General features: G+C 45.9%; 1 protein-coding gene across 1 annotated transcript in view; it reads left to right on the top strand.

The window, feature by feature from the left end:
• Positions 1 to 21,534, top strand: part of CACNA1I (calcium voltage-gated channel subunit alpha1 I) — a 166,041-nt gene that overhangs the window by 108,838 nt on the left and 35,669 nt on the right. Inside the window, exons 5-9 of the mRNA XM_054386678.1 lie at positions 1,878 to 2,037; positions 4,098 to 4,413; positions 5,061 to 5,153; positions 11,760 to 12,066; positions 13,214 to 13,617. Of these exons, the coding sequence (XP_054242653.1) occupies positions 1,878 to 2,037; positions 4,098 to 4,413; positions 5,061 to 5,153; positions 11,760 to 12,066; positions 13,214 to 13,617 (1,280 nt within the window). The remainder of the gene's footprint in view (positions 1 to 1,877; positions 2,038 to 4,097; positions 4,414 to 5,060; positions 5,154 to 11,759; positions 12,067 to 13,213; positions 13,618 to 21,534) is intronic.

Raw genomic sequence — 21,534 nt, 5'->3', positions numbered from 1 at the left:
ACCTGTGCTCTGAGGTGGAGCATCACCTCTTCTTGCAGTGTGCTGGCAGAGCTTCCTGTGTCATTTGGCCCTCTCTAACGTACTGACCAGGACAGTTCATGGCATCTACTGAGCTGGTGCTGTGAAGCAGTGTTAGTGCTGGCAATGTGCTGCACCCTAGTGAGGGTATGTGGCCTTAAAACCCAAAGTGTTGTGCAGAGCATTGCTCCAGAGCCTGGCAGGTCACAACAAGAGACAGCAGGTTACTGTGGCTATGTTGTTGGGCTTTGTGCCCAGATCAAAAAGCCATCAGTGCCCATGATCCCTTGAGTGGCTGGAGCTGAGCCCCTGCACTACTGAGTTACTGAGGTACTACCTAGAAACTGCCTTAACTAGTGATTAGTGATACAGCTGAACAGTCAGGCAAGCAGGGCTTAGCTGCTGCTCTGAGCCTTGGCTTGGGGTTAATGGCATCATTCCTTGTCCTTCATGATCCCATGTAGCCATCACTAAGCATCTTCTCCTTCTTAAGTGTCACCTACTAGCAAATATCAGTTCTGTCTCTTCCCACCCCTACCCATCCCCAGAACATTTCCTCCTCCTTCCTCTCCCTTCAGTGTCTGTGTGCCCCACACCTGCATGCCCCCTGCAGGCACCACTCCCCTTGCCTCTCTGACTGTGAGCAGCCTGGGGAATAAAGACAGAGCATCACATACAGCATCCTGTGGCTAATTACTTGATGCTGGGCATACAAGGGGGGATTATCTTGTGCCTCAAAAGGCTGTCAGAGAATCCTAATCTTATCTTTCCTTCCTCTTTCCCCTTCCACTACTATCTGAAGTAATGAACTGGTTATAAGTACCTAATTAGCTAATTATTTGCTAGCCTATACCTAACATCTTCAGTGAAGGAACTCCCTGCAGGGAGGGACCTCTGTTGAGGCAAGGAGGGACAATTGCATGAGGTATGTATGTGAGGGTAAAGGCAGTATGGTGATGCTCAGAAGGTTTTCTAGACCATCCCTGGGGAGCAGAGGAAAAGTCATTAGCTTCATGAAGAAACAAGTCTTTGCTTACCCTTACTTCCCTTACTTGTGGTTTTGTGAGCTGAAGAGCAGGAGGAGAAAAAAAATCACAGAAATAATTTCTTAGGTAATTTAAATATGTTTTATTTCTTTCTTTTAAAACATTTGTACAGAGGTGCTGTGTCAACAGCATTTTGTGCTGTGCCAACAGCATTTTGTGCTGTGCCTGCTATTGTGTGCTCCAGCCCTCGTGGGGATGTAGGACTAATCAAGAGAGGAGAGAGAGGAGAAGTGTGGTCTCCATGACTGCCCACTGATGATCTGTCACTGAGCAAACCAATCCATGCTGGTTTCTGTGTGCTGGAGAGGTTAATCTCTCTAGGCAGGCTGCCCTTGGTCCATCGATGCAATTCTCACAGGTTGCAGCATACAGCTGTTGAACTGGGTTGTCTTTCAGCCTGAGAAATCTCAGGATGGGGCTGTGCACCTTTGGGACAGTTGTCACTCCATGGCCCTTCTGGAGGGAAGGGGAAGGGAGGGACATCAGTCAGACAGCTGATGGTACCAAAAGTCTCAGTTGCTTTTCTTCTCACTGCTGCAGATGGAGGCTTAGGGTTAAGAGGTCACAGCACTGCAGCAGCTCTGCTGGCTGCCTGTCAGTAGAGGTTAGGACAAGAAGGGGCAGCAATCATAAATCTGGCCTGGTCTGGGCAGTAATTAATTTGTGATGCTCTGCTTTTATCTTCATGTGGCCTTTTTTTCTTTTAATGTGTATCTCCTGAATTCTCCTTTCCTTCTCCTTCCCTTCCTTTTCTCCCTTTCTCTGTCCCTCCATCCCACACTTGCTCCTTCTGGTTCTCTTCTCCTCCTACAGGCATGCGAATCCTTGTGAACTTGCTCCTGGACACCTTGCCCATGCTGGGGAATGTTCTCCTTCTCTGCTTTTTTGTCTTCTTCATCTTTGGCATCATTGGGGTGCAGCTGTGGGCTGGACTGCTGCGCAACCGCTGCTTCATGGAGGAGAACTTCACAATGTGAGTGCCTAGGGGACCATGTCTCTTTCCTTTCTTCCAGAGACATTTCTCTTTCTCCTTCGCTGCTTCCTTGTCTTCTGCTGCCTGACTCCTTGTGTATTGCTTACTCCCAATGGCTTTAAGGTGATAGAGTAAAAAGAGTTGAAGAGCTCTGAAACACCAGTCATGCTGTCTTTCTCCTAAACTTGCTCCTTCTTCAAAAATCAAGAGCCAGAGGAGTGTTCCAGAAATCCATAGTGCTACCTAATGCTTCTGTAGGGACATGTTTGGCACCTCCAAGATGGAGCTGAGGTCACTGTTTGGACAGTAATGCATTATCTCCAGATGCTTTAGAGGGACATCAGGAAATTGGCAAATGTCAGGAGTAGAGCTGTACATGGCAGGTTCCATGAAAATAGGATGGAGAGCTTTTTGGAGAGGTGTCCCACAGCTGGGCTAGTAGAAGTGAAAGTGAAGTATGGTTGCTTGAATGGGACAAAAAAAACATGGGGAAACATGGCACAGTTGTGGCAAAGAGAGCCTGGAGCTACAGAGTGGTCAATTACAGGTATCTGAGGTTTATTCTGGGGAGTCAAAGAGGAGCCTGCAGAGCATGAGTCTTCTCCTTCCTGGAGGCAGTGGTGTGGAAAATCTCCTACTTGCTAGGAATTCTCCAATTACCCCCAGTCCCAGGGCACAACTCCTCCTGCTGACTTTCTGGCTTTAGCAGGTCTCAGGCTTTAAAATGTCTTCTTAAAAGTATCTACTAATCCCAGACATCCTATCAGTTTAGGCTGCTTAGAACAAACTACAGTTGAAGATCAGTTTAGAATGATTAAACAGTAATGAAGCTTTAGATCATCTCAAATTGGGAAAAAAGAGATAAAGGTGTGAAAATACAATCTGCAAAGCAGCAGAGAGCAGAAGCTATGTGCAGCAGCCTTCTGCTGTATTTTGGCTTTCTCCAAGGAATATATAACATTTAGAATGGTTGTCCTTTATGTAAATCACAGGTAGAAGTACTTTAGTGACTCTAATTGCATCTGTGCAGAGCTGATGTGACTGAGAAGTGAATTGGGGCCACAGCCTGCAAAGTGACAGATACTGGAAAAATCTTCTGCTGACCGTTACTAGAGAGATGAATTCTGCAGGCACCCAGTTCAGCAGTGATGCGGATGTGTTACGACAGATCTTTGTGGTTCAGTCCTGCTTAGTTTGTCTGCAGAGACTTCCTTTTCTTTTTCATCAGCACCTATCCTCTTCCAGTGACACTTACTGAAAAAGTCTGCACTCATGCAACGTGAAAGCTATGGATTGCAGCGCTGCAAGGAGTGCAGCAGATAAAGTTTAATGGGAATTCTTAAACCTCCACCTCTTGCTTTCCTGATCATTAGCTCATCTCCAGCTAGGCAGGCACAGATGATTTTAATTATTCATGCATTTGGAAGATGCTTGCATTATTTGGAAGAAAAAGCATGTGAACTTGTCATGAAACACTGCACCCTTATTGTCAGCTGTCAAGGAGGAGTCCAAGTTAAGGTTAAGTCAGTTTTAACTTTGTGTTTCCTGATTTTAAGGCTTAGCCATGCAACCTTAATTATGCATGAAGTGGAATTTTAATTTTTTATTTTATTTTATTTTATTTTTAGAAGTACAGAAGGTTCACTGCCAAATGTTATAAAACATGTCCATCAACGCTTAATGACAGGAGCACATCACAGGAAAGCCTGAAGAAGAACTTCTTTAGTATCACTGCATCTGATTTAGCTTTGATGCTAATGGGGAGAGTGATCCAAATGCAGATTCCAGGTTTCCTTCAGCTCCATGTGAGCAGAATGTGTCATTTGGCTTGGGGTGATCTGATGGCAGACAAAGCTCTGAAAACTGGGGGCTCAACCTGGCCATACCCTGTTTTTCAGGAACTCTGTCTTCCCTTCTCATTTCCTGAGGCAATAAACCTGGAAATCCCTTACCCAATGCAGTTTCTGTGTCAGGATGGGAGCTCCCCATCTCCCTCAGTGTTGCTGATAGCAAAGTGACTTTTACAGGAACTCGATGACTGTGGTTTTTCATCCTTGCAGACAAGGTGACATCGTCCTACCCCCTTATTACCAGCCCGAGGAAGATGACGAGATGCCCTTTATCTGCTCGCTGTCAGGAGACAATGGAATTATGGGCTGTCACGAGATACCCCCACTGAAGGAGCGGGGCCACGAGTGTTGTTTGGACAAGGATGATTACTACTACTACAACTCTGTCCGGCAAGAGTTCAACATCAGCGGCATGTGTGTGAACTGGAACCAGTACTACAACGTGTGCCGCACGGGCAACGCCAACCCGCACAAGGGTGCCATCAACTTTGACAACATCGGCTATGCCTGGATTGTGATATTTCAGGTGAGACCAAGCCAGCCTTCTAAGAAGGCTCAAGCTTTTTTTTCTTTGTTCTAACTCAGTGTTTCTGTGCTCCCGTGATGGTTTCTGCAGGGTGTGATACAGCTGCGGAGAGAAAAGGGCTTTGTAACTACTCTGGCACGAGAGACAGCGTGCAGTCCGTGCATGCTGCTCCTGATGATAGGAAGGGACACAGAGCTGTTCCAGGCCCTTGCTGAAATAAGCTACACCCCTCAGGCTGACTTGTAACAGTTTCCCCTTCAATCCAGATCACTAAAGCAAAGGACTCTGTTTTATTTTTGTTTAATTCCCAGCTGAATTCCCTTCCTTTTTGCTTTTTCCACCGGCTGTACGCAGTGTCCAGTCCAAGGGGCACAGAAACCTGCTGCAGGTTTCCCCCTGCTGTGATCCAGGGAAATGAACTATTTTAATGAAATATTCCTGCTGTGGGCTAGCATGATCTCACAGGCTTTGACAATATGCCAGAGTCACCAAGCAGTACCATGCTGATTTCCTGGAATGGAAATTTGGCCTCCTTGCAATGAATTGGGTTTTTGCCTTGCTTGGGTTACAATGGCCCTGCCAGTAACCCAGGAGTAAACTCTGGAAGCCCACTTCCCTCTTGTTTCTCTTGTTGTTTGTCTTTGCAGGTGATCACACTGGAAGGGTGGGTGGAGATCATGTACTACGTGATGGATGCCCATTCCTTCTACAACTTTATCTACTTTATCTTGCTGATAATTGTAAGTATTAGACTTGATGACTGTCAGCATTGCAAGCTAAAAGCCTACATAAAACAAGTGTTTGGTTACTTGGATTTCTTCTAGGAATCTCAGGACCCACCTAGTTGATTTTCACCAAAGCTTGCAGGCAAGATGGTGGAGTTCTCAACCAGGTCATAATCTCTCACTCAAAAAACATGCTCAAGATTGACTCCTGGAGATGTGCATACCTGTTGTATCACAATATTCTCACTTACAGATCTCATCTCAAAGTAAAATGCCTAAACCAGTAGGCCCAAAAGCACAGAAAACCATTTCTACATTGCCTTCCTACTTGGTCTCTTTATGCATTTTAAGCTCTTGAGTCATTCTTAAGCCACGTTTTATGGCTTTTGGCAGCACCTGCATCTCTCAGATCCAGGGTCTGAGATTCAGATTTCATCAGATTCAGGGGCTGTCACACTGAATTACTTCCACACCATGAATAAAAACGATCTGCTGCTCTGAAAGTGTCAGCAATCCAACATAAAGTGGCTGTGTGAGATCACTTGTGGTTGGCAGGGACAGAAAGAGGGAAGTGTGTCCGTGATGAGAACTTAATGAGCAGCTTTGAAGCTCTGTGGATTTCTTCATACAAGTGAAGTTTGAAGTTTGCTTCTCTGTAAGGACATTTGTTGTCACTGGTTGGAAAGAGAGGTGAGAAACATGGTGCCATTGCTTTTTCCATTCCTCAAGCTTCCCACACATAAATGCATTTTCATGGAGAGGATCTCCTGTTTCTAGGAAGGAAGGATTTGGGCTTTATGAAGGCTTTTGCACTTTGCCCACATGGGAACAAAAGCAGAGAGTAGGAAGGAAAGACATAGGATAAATTATGGGAAGGATTAAATATTTACATGGCAGGTATAGTTTAGCTCCAGGTCACTTAGCCAGGAAGGACCTCAGTGTGCATTTCTAAAGCATACATGCATTTGGGTGGGCTACTAAACAGATCTGGCTAAGACTCTGCTCTTCAACTGCTACTTGTCCTGTTTGGCTGTGCCCTCCTACAAATAGGATCTCAGGAAGCAATCACCTCGTGACCTTAACAGACTCACGTGGGACAGGATCTGGTTTAAATTCAAACTGACATGTAGTGACTTGGGAGCAAACAAACCCTAATCCAATTTCTAAGAGAAATCCTGTGACCTGTATGTATGGGGAGTGGCACAAAAAGATAATCTATTGGTCCATTCAGGTCAGAGAACTTATGAAAAAGATGAGTCTTTGTGGTATCCTTGATCTCTCCCTACTTTCTGGCCTCACAAGGGAAAGATGACCTTTTACCTGTGGGCTGAAGCATTAGCCAAGACAGCAGAGGTGAAATGCTCCTTAAAGAGCACTTCTTTTACTTTGAGGCTGGAGATTACCAAGGAGAAACAATGTGCATAGACACACACAGAGAATGGTAGGGGTTGAAATGGACCTCTGAAGATCATGTAGTCCAAATACGATGCTAGAGCAGGATCCCCTACAGTAAATCACTCAGGAACATGTCCAGGCAGGTTTTAAATGCCTCCTGAGATGGAGACTCCATAACCTCTGTTCCACTGGAACAGCTGTTCCAGTGCTCTGTCACACTCAAAGTGAAGACTATTTTCCTTGTTTCTGTGATCTACTTTGTGTCCACCGTAGAGGTATGACTGCACAGGATGAGGGGGGAGTTCCCCTCAGCTCTGTTCCCAAACTGAGCATCCACTACTTTTTGTGAGTTCAGAAAACAACGTTTGTTCAGATCTCCCACCATGCAGTAGATGTTTAGTCCCTACTTGCATTTCCGTTTTGAGCAGCATGGTCAGGATACTCATACTTGCACAGTTCAACATTGAATTTACTCCTTGTCTCAGAGCCAGGAAGGATTGTGGAGTCAGTGTTTAACCATTGGCCTGGGCATGCCTGTCACCTGTGGGCCAGTTCCAAAAACTGCCCCTCACCCTTTGCTCCAAGCTACATAAATTCTGTCATCATATTTCTGATTCCCAAGTGGAGCTGTTCTTCCAGTGCTCTCTCACCTCATGTGGATTCCCACCTGTTCCAACTTTGTCTCTGAATTTGCATGTGCTGAAAACCCTCAATTAAACACTTCACCTGAGATTTTACTGCAGAGTGTCATTGACATTTCTAGACACTCCCTCCTCATTTGCAGAAGCCATGTAGGTTTATTGCCATCAAATACAGAAGAACATGAACCTCAGTTTATACTGGTGACTGCCCAGAACAAAAGAGCCATATCCTACACAGGATATTTCCTTTGCCTTTGATGGAGTTACACCAAGAAAGTATTTAGCCTTTCTGTCACCTTCTTTGCATGTGTAATGCATCTTTTGCAGCACATTGCAACATCACAGTCTGAACTGGCTGTCACTTGGTTCCATTTTCCTTCTGAGTCGTCTTACAGAAATTATAATCCCTCTTCAAGTCTCATGAAGCAAAGTCCTTCCAGCCTTTATCCTTCCCTGCTTCTCCACAGTTGAAAGGCCTGGCTTTCTAAGCACAATTGCTGACAGTCATGCTTCAAGCCCTGACTCTTTGCTTTTCCACATATATCCGAGCTTTGGCTCAGACTTACCCTTCTGGGGCTAGATCAGTACAGCCTCTTCTTTAGAGCTCTGCTTTCATCCCTGACTTCTCCTTCTCTCACAGAGATATATTCAAGGGCATTACCTGCTACTGCTCATCTGACGGGATCAGGGTCCACCACCTAGATGTATTGCAGCATGGTTAGGATTCCTGCATAGATGTGTTTCCCTGAGGGGAAGAGTGCTGGTTGACACTGATATTCCAGGTGGCCTTGCAGAACAATCTGGTATCCAGAAAATTGTAAATAGATTCCCCTGTTGCCAGAGACCAGGGAGGTGATGTGTAGGAAGGACTGCTTTCACCTCTTGGGTCAGTGTTTCCTTTGGGTCTTCCTGCTTGAGGTCCACTGTCTCTTTGCCACCTCTCCAACTACTTGGCCACTGGTATTGCTCCTGGACTAGAGTTCTGAACTAGCATCTACCTGGTGGATGAATCTGGCAGCACTCAGTGGCTCCCTTGAAATCATCTGTGCTTACATATGTGGACTTCAGAAGACAAGCTGACTATCTAAGCAGAACCAATAAAAATAATGAGCAAGTAAGTCAGAATCTCCACTACCAGTCAGATTTTATTAGATATTATAGAGACAGGGATCAAACCTTGGGCTCAATAAGGCCAGGGTCTGTTTAATTAAAGTATAGCTTAGTCTCAGGGCTGAATGGGACTCCTGTGTTAGGGTTCTGAACCAATGATATGTCATTTTGCCTCTGTCAGATGCTTTGTCTGACTCCATGTCAGATATTTTTGATCTCCCCACTCAGCTAGCTGAGATGGTTCACTCAGTTATGAACCATCCGGAACCCTTGCAGTCCTTCTGCTAGTTGGGAGATGGCATCAAGCTCGGCAGAGTTTATGGACTTGTCTGTTGTCTCAAGGATTAAACAAGCTCCTTTGTTCTGCATTTCATGTTCCTAGCTAGTTAGTTGCCATATCCAGCTCTCTCACTCCGCTCCTCTTCGATCATCTGGTGGGAGATCACAGCAAACAATGCATGTTAGGACAGGGTTTGATGATGTGGAAACTGAACACCACTCTGAATTCAACCCTAGGCTGACAGTATGACCTTGCTGAGGGCATCTTGCTGCCCCCAGCTCCTCTGCTTGTAGCCTAAAGAGAAGGTGTTTCAGGTCTGAATTACTTGTTTGTGAAGTTTTTGGAGGCTACAACACCCAACAGTGCTATGACTAGCATGCGCAGCTCTTGTCCAACTCCCAACCCTGCATCACCCAGGACAAACTGAAGGAGATAAATGGCTATTAGGAATAATTTCTTTCCTGAAAGTAGTGTTGAGGGGTTGGAACAGGCTGCCCAGGAAGGTGGTGGAGTTGCCATCCCTGGGAGTGTTTCAGAAGAGTGTAGATGTGATGCTTCAGGATATAGGTTAGTAGTTGTGGTAGCTGGGTTATGGTTGGACTCGATGACCTTAAAGGTCTTTGCCAGCCTTAATGATTCTATGAATGGGCAAGTGAATGTCATGTGATGCTGACGAGAAAGAAAGCAGGAAAGTGCATTGGAGAAGAATGGAATAGGGAAAATCATGGGGGAAGGTGAAGGAATCCAAATGAGGCATCATTACAATTTTCAAGGCCACACAGAGAAGCTGAAAGGAAAATAGGCTGAAACAGGGGAGGTAGGAAAGGGAAGAGAAGGGTTTGATGATGAAGGGAAACAGAATTAGAACAACTTTGAAGAGTGCTGAGAAGAGAGTAAAAAAACAAGAAGTCTCTCTTTTGAGATTATTTGTTGTCCTTATGTTGAATCTGGTTGGGAAGGGCTTTATGTTTCAAAGGCTTATTCAGATGCTAGCAGGGACACTTCCCTTTTGGAATACTGACAGCCATTGTATTAAGCCTCCAGAAAGGGTTGCTGGGCACCTGTGTGCAAGAGAAAGGAACAACCAAGGGGGCAAGATGGTGAGGGAAGTTGCTAGGCTGCTTGCATAGGTAAACCAAACTGGAGTGCTTGCTGATAAAACCTTTTCCTTTTCTATGTGTGGGGCTTGGACTCCAGTTATCATCATCTGTGCTTGCCCTCTCCCCTTTGCTAGAAGGGTGACATAGGGGAGGACACATAAGAAGATAAGAGCAGGACTGGGTCTAGCTATGCGTCAGAGCTGTTTGCTTGGCAAGGAGAGGAAACTGGATCCTGTGTGGGCCCATACAGGAGGAACATGGTGTGAGGTCCCTTAACAGGGATACTCTCTGGTCCAGGAGAAGTAGTGACCTGGTGCTTCCTCTCCCTCTGGGGGCTGCGCTGCAGTGTCCATTTCAGAGCAGTGCAGACCTGTGGTCCTTAATCACAGTTCAGACTCTACATTTTATCAGTGCTGTATCACCACTTTGCAGCTCTGTGGGAAGTAGGCAGCAATCAAGGCATCACAGCCTTTGAGAATGATCTTGAAGGTGATTATCAGCCCTGTTATGTATTAAATTCTCATCATATCGAAGCCCAGGTTTTATTCTAAGTGTCATGAACAGATCTCCTAGTGGAGATTAAGCTGTAATTTCGTCGTACGTAACACTGAGTCAGAGTTTTACCTTCAGATCTCTCAGCACCAAGAAAAATTTGCTTCATTTTTACAGATAGGAAAACTCAGGCAAAGGAAGTTTAACGGAAACATGGGAAGGTGTAAAATAAGCCTGACAGGCTTTTTGGCTTCTGTAGGGAGACAGGGAAAACTTGGGCATTTTGTTTATAAGAAACTGGGGGAATGGGTTATGCTTGGGTTTGTGTTTGAAATGGAAAGCCTAGCTAGGCTGCAGGACAAGAAGAGCTAACATAAGTGTGTCTAGTACCAGAAGAAGAGAAAATGAGTTAAGGAAGAACTGTTTTGACAGACTATTTAGTGTCCTCCTCCAAGTCAATAGTTTCTGTGAACTCCTGTTTGATTTCAAGAGCTCATTCATTTCAGCAAAGTGCCATCACACTGTATGGTGGTGAATTGAGGTGTAAATGATAGAAATAAATAAAATAGTCCAGAGATACTGGCATGTCCTCCAACAGCTGAAGACCATAAATGACAGCAAATTATTTTCCCAGTAGTAAAAGAGCAACCAGAGGAGAAAGAAACCGAATGACCAGATGAGTCCTCTGTCTCCCACTTTCTGTTTAACACAAAGGAGGGGGAAAGAAAGAAGTCCAGTTTTCATCAAAGCCTTTGCAGATAACTTCTAAGTGACATGCTAAAGGCCCCAAAGCCTGCCAAAAGCAGTGCTTATGTTTCCTGAATTTCTGTTCAGAGCTCTGAATTCTGCATAGAAATCACAGTGAATGAGTTCTCAAACACATGCTTAGTCTGCCATGGCTTATTCTGAAATTTCATTGGCACTAAGTGCCTCATCCAGTCTCTTCTTAAACACCTCCAGGGACGCTGACCCCACCACCTCCCTGGGCAGCCCATTCCAACGGGCAATCTTTCTGGGAAGAACTTCTTTCTAAGCTTAAGCCTAAACTTCCCCCTGCACAGCTTGAGACTGTGTCTTCTTGTTCTGTTGCTGGTTGCCTGGGAGAAGAGACCAACCCCCAGCTGGCTACTACCTCCCTTCAGGTAATTGTAGAGAGCAATAAGATCACCCCCGAGCCTCCTCTTCTCCAGACTAAACACCCTCAGCTCCCTCAACTGCTCCTCACAGGGCTGTGCTCCAGACCCCTCACAGCTTTGTTGCCCTTCTCTGGACACTTTCAAGCATCTCAACATCTTTCTTGAATTGAGGAGCCCAGAGCTGGACACAGTACTCAAGGTGTGACCTAACCAGTGCTGAGTCCAGGGCAGAATGACTTCCCTAGCGCTGCTGGCCACCTCATTCCTGATCCAGGCCAGGATGCCATTGGCCTTCTTGGCCACCTGAGCACACTGCTGGTTGATTCTGTGATTCATCTTCATACGCAGACTGGTTCCTAGTCCTCTGTCTACCTCCAGTCACTTTCCTCTCCTCTTTGTTCTTTCCCCCTCCTGCATGTCCTTCGTCTGGTAGACACTGACCGTCCCTCCTTCTCCTTTGTGTCTAGGTTGGTTCCTTCTTCATGATTAACCTGTGCCTGGTGGTCATCGCCACCCAGTTCTCAGAGACCAAGCAGAGAGAGCACCAGCTGATGCAGGAGCAGCGGGCCCGGTACCTCTCCTCCAGCACCGTCGCCAGCTACATGGAGCCAGGGGACTGCTACGAGGAGATCTTCCAATACGTCTGCCACATCATACGCAAAGCCAAGCGCCGCACCCTTGGGCTCTACAACAGCATCCAGAGCCGGCGCCAGGGCCACGTGCAGCCCAGCGCTGCCAAGCTAGGCAAGAGCGGGAAAAGCCAGAGGCACTACAGTAAGGATTGTGTGGGTAAAGCTGGAAGTGCCAGCAGTGGAAACGTGACAGTCACTGCGAGCATCCCCGTGTGCTGCCTTGCCAAAGGTCCTGTGCCTACAGAGCACAGAACTAGAGTTGACGTTGGCCATGGAGCATGGGGCTGTGGCCAGTGTGCCAGACCAGCGAGGTGGGGACAACCAGCAAGAACTGGAACAAACCAGGGGTGACCATAGCAGTACCTGAGGGGGACCTACGGGAAGGATGGGAGAAACTGTTTACAAGGGCCTGCAGTGACAGGACAAGGAGCAGTGGCTTCAAACTAGAGAAGGGCAGATTTAGATTGGATATCAGGAAGAAGTTCTTCACTGTGAGGGTGGGGGAATACTGGAACAGGTTGCCCAGGGAGGTGGTTGAGGCCCTTTTGCTGGAGATATTCAAGGTGAGGCTTACCTGGGCAGCTTGGTCTAGTTGGGGATGTCCCTGCTGACTGCAGGGAGGTCACACTAGATGACCTTTGGAGGCCCCTTCTGGCCTGGACCATTCTATGATTCTGTTACATGGGAAACTGAGGTCTGAAACCCAGAGACCATAATGGGGTAACACTGACTTCAGCTTGTGAAGGGCTTCAGGTCTGGCATAGGAGGGGAATGGCAGGAGTCTAAGAGAGGTAAGTATTAGGGGGAACTGTGTCCCAGGAGGAACTGTTCTTGTGCTACTTTTTCTAGCTTCTTGAGATGCTTTGCTAATATGGTTTCCCTAATTTAGAGAGTTCAGCTCCGTATGTGTGTTCTCAGACCCCACTCATAGCTGTTCAGGCCAAAAGCAGCCCTTGTGATGTTTGTTTTTTTTTTTTTTCCCAACAGTTCCCACTTAACACAAGCTACTGAGTCTCAAGCTGTGATCCCTACATCAAACAAAACAGTTCTTCCTCTGATGGATGTAAACCCTTATTGAGCAGTACTGTGCCTTTTGGTGACACAGCCAGTCAGTGTAGAGCCCCCAATGGCAATGGCTTTTATTGCTGGCCTTGAGATGATGCACCATTGTTTAGTCATCCTCACAGCCAAAAAGCCCTCTGTCTAAATACCCCAAAGCCAAGCAGGTGCTCAGTTTGGATGTATTTTTCAAAACTTTCTCTATTAAGTGTGATCTTTTCTCTCCACAGGGCTTTGCCAGCAGCACAACTCTCTTGACTGCCCTCCTCAGGGCATGGTCCAGCCCATTGCTGTAACAGCAACCTCTGATCCCACCAACTGCCCCCGATGTCAGAGTGGGGAGCACAAAGCATCCCAAAGGCTCTCTGTCCTGGATAGCACTGGCTCAGGCCAGGAGGATGGTGGAGCCAGTGAAGAGGAAGGAGAGGGCAGCAGGGAGGACCATAGTGCCTCAGTGCTGGAGAAAGAAGAGGAGGAGGTGGAAGAAGGCGGACGGCTGAAGCTTTGCAGTGACATGTGGCAAGAAGTGAGGATCAAGCTTCGAGGGATTGTGGACAGTAAATATTTCAACCGTGGGATCATGATAGCAATCCTAGTGAACACAATCAGCATGGGCATCGAGCACCACGAGCAGGTAAGGCACCTGAAGGCACAGTATGAGAAGCAGGGACTGGTCAGTCCTGCTGGAGGTTACAACCTTGCTAAGCAGTTGATGCAACTCAGTGGAGGCAGAGAATAGAGTGATTTGGACCCCAGGCCACAGCACAGATGGTCCCAGCATGGCTTCGGAGAAAACCTTAGGATCTTGCAGGGTCTTTTCTTCCTTATTCCTGTACTTAATCACTTTCACTCTGTTACGTATTTTCCTCTCACCTCTTTCCAATCACTGTTTTAACTCTTCCCTGCTCACTTTTATCCTTCTGTTTTTCTCTTTCATTCTGTCTTCTTTTTCCATCTGCTTCTCTCTCTTCCATCCTGTCTCTTCCATCTTCCTCATTTCTCTCTCTCACTCATTTCTCTCTTCATTAGCTTACTGAATCCTTAGTCTATTTGGTTAATTTAATGTGCCCTCAGGGGATGTCACAGTCACCTCACCAGCATCTCAATTCAAATCCATCAGCTTGCTAGTCTTTCTAGATTAATTAAGAGATGCGTGAGCACAGTCTGGGTGTACACGGCACCACCTCCCATCTTCAGTCATCTGGGGGGGCTTGGATGGCCTGAGTCTTTCCTTTGCCATGACAATAAGAAGAGATAGGTAGGTCAGACATAGACAGCAGGTGTGGGCACAGGTTTGACTTTCACGCCAATAGTTTGCAGGCAGCTCTGAGTCAGCAATGCTCTTTATCCTAATGACAGACTTGTGACATAGAGAAAGATTGTGTGCCCTCATTTTATAGCTGGGAAACAGAGGCTGTGCCTACTCTGTGATGTGGATCTGCACTGGTAGCTCCGCTGCACTTCACGTAGGAGTCCATGCTGTACATTCACGTCTCAGATCTATGCCATCGGTCTGAATGTCACCAACAATTCACTCCATGTGGTTGCCCAGATCACAAAAATAAGAGATTGCTCCACTACTGAGATGCTGACTGCACTGAAGGTTTGGAATCAACCTAGTAAGGTCTAGTCCTGAACGTAGTCTCAGGCAGCAAAGAGATGGTGAGCCTGATTCAAGCAAGGCACTAAGAACTGTCCTGTGCTTTATCAGGATGGAGATATGTAACAGTGTGAGAGCTGAAATCCCCCCAACACACACTGACAATGACCAGGCTAGCTCAGTCTGGAAGCAAATGAAAGCTGTATTTACAAGCAAATCTACAATCTATGATGAAATGCAATGAATATATACAAATATACACCATTCACAACATTTACAAATATCACAATCAACAGAAAAGCACAACCAAGCTCCCTTTGCTTCCCCAAAGGGGCCTCCACCCCAGCCAGAAGGAATCCCCCCAAACCCTACTGGCAGAAGGCAGAGAGTCAAGAAGCAGAGAGGCTGTTAGCTTGTCAAGGTCAGTGTGTTATCTTCAGCCAGAAAAGAAGCAGCAGACAGAAGCCCAGCAAGCAAGCTGAGAACTGCCCAACTCCCCAACCTTGTTTTGAGTAGAGATTCTTAAACATTTCTCTCTCTCCAATGGAATTGTTTAGAATAATCATTATTTTGCTTTCCTACACCCAATAGTGATTTATTTACATTCTTTCACTTTCTCTGCTCGAACTTTGTGAAGAGAGATTACAAAGACAGTCTTAAAACCATCACAAGATATCTCGAGACCAAGAGTATCTTAAATTCCCTGTTTGAGGCAACACAGTGTCTGAGCCAGTATTTGAAGCCCCAGATGTCTGGATCCCACCCACATATCAAGCACTAAACCATTTTTCAAAGCCTAGCTAGCTTCTGACACAAGCATGGGAAAACCTTAATTTGATCCCAGAATGCAAAACTGCACTGGATGCTACGATACCAGAAAAATACTGGCAGGAGCTTAGGGGAGAGGAGAATGAAGAGGCTGCAGGGATTGACTCATGGAAATAGATTAAAGATAGCCATGAATTTATCACATAGCAGAGAGATGACTAAGGGTTGAAGCCCAGGACAAGCTGAACACTGCCCACTGATATTTTAAAGATGTGAGCACCAAGTGGGGAGAGCCATTGTTCATTTTGGTTTATTTGAGACAGCATGAATTAAGAGTTTAGCAGATGACTATTTGAGCTGGAGGTAGAGAATTCAGTCTCATGTTCTGGCTATTGTGTGTGCAGATTTAAGCCCTTCTAGGCTGCCTCTGCTGTGTTTGTACAGCCCACAGCAGAGTGGGAGCTGCCTGCAGCCTTGGGGTTTCTAGTAGCAGCTTATTAATGACACATCCTTCACATTATGCTATCCCTTTTTATCTCTAAGTAGCTAGAAAAAGCTTATGACCCTGCATGCTGTTTCTACTAGAAAGAGATGTCAGACAAATTGGTCATGAGTGGTGCAGCCTGTTTATTTAACATGGGTGCACTGAATCCTGTTTCCCTGGCACAAGACTTTAAAAAGTAGTATTCAGACCATACCATGAACTCCAGGTCTTTTCCAGCCAGCATTTAACTCTAAAGCACACAGGCATTTGCATTTTCCTTTGCTCTCTTTCAGTTTTCCTCAAGCCATGTTATCAGTACATCTCAGACTGGTGCCTCGTTCCATCATTTTCTCTCCTTTCTTCCTCTTTTTCCTGTTGTTTTTCCTCTCAGAAACGCAATTTTTCATAGAATGGTATCCAGCCAAACCCCTCTGCCCACGGAGATCTGGGATTTGCAGGGTGATGCCATCTTATGACAGAGGTGTAGCCTCTGTTGCCTCAGCTACTTCATCATATGAATCTCTCCTGGCCAAGAGCTAATGCTTATAGAGACCTCTCAAGCTTTTATTCTGGTGCATGGGAGATCACAACTCCACTCTCTGAGGAAATATCTGGCTGGGCAAGAGGATGTGTGAAGGTGTCATGTGTTTGAGCAGTCCTGGGCATGTCTGTCAGCTCCTTGCTGCTCCGCTTGTTCACAAACCAGACCCAAGCGAGCTGCTTAGTGACCAAAGCATCCATTGACCAAGGCACCCATCAGCCATCAGGGTGAGAAGTGAGACTGCAGGAGGCTGCTCACGCTCAGAGACACAGGAACCTGGTGTCTCACCCTTTGATTTCCAAGCCTTGACCAACAGAAAAAAACCCAAACCAGCACAACACAACACAAGACAAAACAAAATCCAAACCAAAACACGAATTACAATTACCTGTTTGTTGCAATGCAGAGGTTTAATATTCACAGTGCTTTTCTGCCCAGGTGCTTAACCTCAGCAGCTCAAACCACTTTACTCACATCCAGATCACCTTGGAATTTGGCTTTAACTTATCCACCCAGCCCCTCATCCTGTCCTGTTTGTGAGGTTAAGGCAGCTTCCCACCACCTTATACACTTCTTGTGAGGGCAATAAACTCCTTCTGGGGCAAACTGCACTGCTATGAGTAATTTTTGATCCTTAGATCCATCACCAAGTTATCACTTGTAAATAGGCAAGTTTATTCAAACCCATCATGTGTATTATACCATGTAATATCTTCAGTATTAGGCCTTCAGATACTGCTGGGACACTGCACAAGCCCAAATCCATCCTTTCAAGCTTTGTTCTGCTTGAAATAGTTTTTGCAGTTCTTCATATCTGCTTCTACTTGGAAGTGCCTATTTTTAAATCCAGTGTAGAAAATCAAGATATTAGATGCTTGTGGCTTTCCAGAATGATCCTTTTAAGAGGCTTACTCTTTTTTTTTTTTTTTTTTTTAAATACTCACAGAGGATCTAGTGCTGCTTGCTTTTCTCCCTTCTTCAGCATGAGGATGAAAAGGCTGGTCCCAGCTGAATGTTCCAGGCTGCCTTTATTATATATTTCTTCAAGGGCCCATTGGACTTGAGCTTCTTTGCCATTAGTAGCCAATGAGACAATTGCTGAGTAACTTGGTTTATCTTCTCCAGTACCTACTTACAATATTCCTTCATAGTTCAGACAATACTTTATGAAGTCTGTCTTGTGTAGATCAGGAGATGATCCCCTGTTTCCTAACTAGACCAGCCCTGTGGATCAGTACTTTCATATCCTTTAGCCTGCATGATTTCCCTTTATACCAACATTTATTGCATCTACAAGTTCATATTTTACAGTTATTGCTTCTCTCTTTGCTATTTGCTGCTTGTCAGAAACATTCAACAAATGTCCAAGCCAGCTCATCACACTGACATTTAGTAAATGATGGAACAGTCTCCCTGGGGTAGTAGATGGAACAACATTCCTTCAGCCTTGTAAAACTAGGGTATAACAAAACATCAGGACATCCTGTACTGGTTGTGGGGTGGTGATTAGAGCAAGGAAAACTAGTTGGTATGCTCTGTGGCTGATATAACTCCTCTGATTATTGTCAAATTACTTTGAAATGGTGAGTAAAAATGGGCAGGCTGGAGAGACCTCTCTGGAATTTATTTTTTTTTCTCCTGTTCTTAGGGGCAGTGATGTGTAGATGTGGTTTGGTAGGGCTGGTCTTCATAGATGACATGAATTACTCTTCAGTTTCTAGACTGCTGCCAATTTGTTCCTGGTTAGGAGAAACTCCTCTTGCAGGGGCTTAATGGTACTCTGTGTTTTCTTAACATATAGTGCAGGAGTTTCTGGCTGTTGTCAAAGAATGGATTCATTGTGTTTTAATTTTTATCCAATTTAAGAATTCCAATGTTAGTCAGTAAGAAACTAAAAAGGAGAAAAGAAGCTGAGCAGCTGCCCCTTGTCCCAAGTCTAGTTTCTGATGTCTGTTCAGGAGCACTGAAGTAGACCTGAATCCTACACTTCACTGTCAGTACTTGATTTGCACTGGTAGGGAGGAAGGACTTAGTGTCATGAAGAGGTGGATTAGGTAGTTTCATGGATTTGGAAGGAGATCCATATTCAGAGTAGGTGAACCAGTCTGGTTAAAACAGTGTATCAGGGCATGCTCTGCCCCCCTGAAGCCACCTTTCTCATCCCAATACTCAGCTCCCATGATTTTTGTTCAAGTTTCTCTCCTGGTATGATGAGTAAATGAGTCTATCCTGGCTTGGCAACCTCTCTTATGGAGAGATTTCTGGTATTCCATGGTTTTGCTTGAACTAACATATCCTTGAGTTCAGCTTTTCCTTGTGGATGCTTCCATTTACAGTTTCTAGGTAAACCTGAATAGCCTGGGAGGAGGAAGCCTTGCTAAAGGTTTTGATAATAAATGCCTGAGCACTGTCTGTGGGAGCCTCTGGACCTCTCCCACGTGTGAGGGGACACGTCCATTGTTAGGAAAAAAGGGAGAGAGCCAATTTTCCCTGTTTGCTTGCCCCCTTCATTAAGTTCACACTTCCCTGGCCAGAGTCCCACACATCAGCCTTGCCCACTGTCACTCATGACCACACTGCCCCAGGTGTGAGGGTGTCCCCACATGGGACACAGCCCTTGGCAGCCCCCACCCTGCACCCCCAGCTCCCAGCTGGTGGCTCCTTGCACTCTGCCAAATTATCTGTATCTCCAGAAATGGCCTTAAAGGAGGATCTGCTTTTAGCCAGTGAGTATCTCTGCAGCTGGCTCCTCTCTTTTTCTCTTCTTTCTCTCCTGAGTTCATTCCCTGTGTTGCTCTTCCTTCCCCAGCATTTACAACTGTTCTACTCCATTAAAAAAAAAAAACAAAACTCTGCTTCTCTGCTTCCTGTGGGTGTCAATGAGTTTGTTTTGCTAATTTGTCTTCAGCTTTGTTTTTTGATTCCTCTCCCTCCTTTCCCTGGCCAATCGTTCCTGCCCCTCTCTCTAGGAAGGATGCTTTGCTGGGCCTGATTGATGGCCCATTAGAAACAGATTAACAGGTGGAGGCTTGACTAGAAAAACAGATGTTAGGGAGGGAGGTAGAGACAAGGGAACAGGTGACCTTTTCCACAAGTGAGATGCAAGCATGGCTTTTCAAGCATCAATTGCTCCTAAGACAGCACAGGAAAGACTATGTGGACAGCAGAGGGAAGGATAATCCACCATCATAGCCTGCTGCTTTTTTGCATTGCTCATTCTCAGTGACATAATCATTTGATTCAGGCTGAAGCTGGCATCTCTGTGTAGCATATGGACCACATGTCCCTGGTGAGTGTCATTACTGCCTGGCTCTCCATAAAGTGATATTTATCTTGCCCTTCCTATGTGCACTTGTTTGTTCTTTCTCTCTCTTGCTCTTCTCTCCCTTCCTCTCCCCCTCATTTTCAGGATGGTTTTGTTATTCAAATGTAATTATGGATGGAAATTGAGCCATCTCCCCTTTTTATATTTTAAAGAAATAGACTACTTCAGTAAAAATCTGTAATGAGGAGTGCAACAAACTAGCAAAGGGCACGGGAAGCCACAGATGAGAGGAGCAGTTTCCAGTCCATGGAGGATATGGTCCTCTGAGGGTCCCAGAGCAGGGGTGAAAGCAGCCCCCAGCTTCAGGGGGAGAGTAAAACCCAGAACTGCATCCCTCTCTCACTTCCCCTTCCACAAACTCCATATGTAATAGGCAGAGCCAACAGAAAAGGCTGCCCTTTAGAAAAACATCAGTTTTGCAGTCCTCAGACACCATGACTCCTTTCCCTGTTGGGCACTGAATTGATGATAAAAATATTGGCTCTGACCTGCAGAGACTCACTTCTTCGTTTCAGCAGTACCAGGAGCATCTGTCTTCTCTTGTCCTAACCAACAGGCTTTTGCAGTTTTCTTGTTCCCATCCATTTTATGTGATGCTTAATAGAGTGCTCTGGTGGCCAGGCCTGGCTCAGACCAGTGTGAAGGAACAGGGGAGTCTTCAGCCACCTTTTCAGCAAGGGTATCCAAACCGTGAGAGTACTACTGCCTGCTACTAGGGAGCCTGGATCAGAATCATCCTGAAGGCTTGGAGCTGGGGTTTAGTGCTACATTAAATTAAATAACAAAAAAGTAACCTTGTCTGAGATGTCACATGCCTGCCCTGAGGTAAACATGGACATTTGGGCCAGAGAAGCACTGAAGTGTGTTCCTTCTCCCTTCTCCTAGGAAGGTGGCACACCTTCATCTGGAGCAAGTCCCCACCAGCTCTTGCTTGGAAAAGTGATGGTCAGCAGTGGGCTACAGCCAGGTGAACTACAGAATCACAGAAGATAGGGGTTGGAAGGCACCTCTGGAGATCTAGTCCAACCACCCCCTGCCAGAGCAAGTTCACCTACAGCAGATTGCACAGGACAGCACCCAAGAAAGTTTTGAATGACTCCAGAGACAGTGATTCCATCACCTCTCTGAGCAGCCTGTTCCAGTGCTGCTGTTCCAATGTTCCACCCTCCATGTAAAGAAGCTCCTTCTCACATTTAGATGGAAGTTCAAGTTTGTGCTTGTTACCTCTTGTCCTGTCACTGGGCAACCACAGAAAAAAGACTGGTCCCACGTTCCTGATACCTACCCTTCAAATTTGTATGAGCACTGATAAGATGCCCCCCTCAGTCTTCTCCAGCCTCAAATCCCAAAGTCCTCCAGCCTTTCTTCATAAGACAGATGTTCTAGTCCCCTAATCATCTTGGTAGCCCTTTGCTGTACCCTCTCTGTCCTTCTTGAACTGGGGAGCCCAGAACTGGACACACTATTCCAAATAAGGTCTCACCAGGGCAAAGTAGAGGGGAAGGAGACCCTCCCTCAACCTGCTTGCCACTCTTTTTGGTGCACCCCAGGATTCCATTTGCCTTCTTGGACACAAGGGCACACTGGTGGCTCGTGGTTATTCTGTTGTCCACCAGAACTTCAAAGTCTTTTTCCACTGAGCTGTGTTCCAGCGGGTCAGCCCCTAACCTGTACTGACATGTGGGGTTGTTCCTCCCTAGATGCTGTACCCTACACTTGCCCACATTGAATTTCATGAGGCTATTGACCTAGAAGCTTCATCTGGTCTGAAGGCCATCCATAGGTGTCTAGCCTGGCTCCCAGTATACTGTGAGGAAGTTTTTCTCTCGCTAT

Source organism: Indicator indicator, chromosome 14 (assembly GCF_027791375.1).
Source record: "Indicator indicator isolate 239-I01 chromosome 14, UM_Iind_1.1, whole genome shotgun sequence".
Classification (NCBI taxonomy): Eukaryota; Metazoa; Chordata; class Aves; order Piciformes; family Indicatoridae; genus Indicator; species Indicator indicator.
Note: the sequence above shows the minus strand (reverse complement) of the source record. Positions and strands in the feature narration are given on the sequence as shown.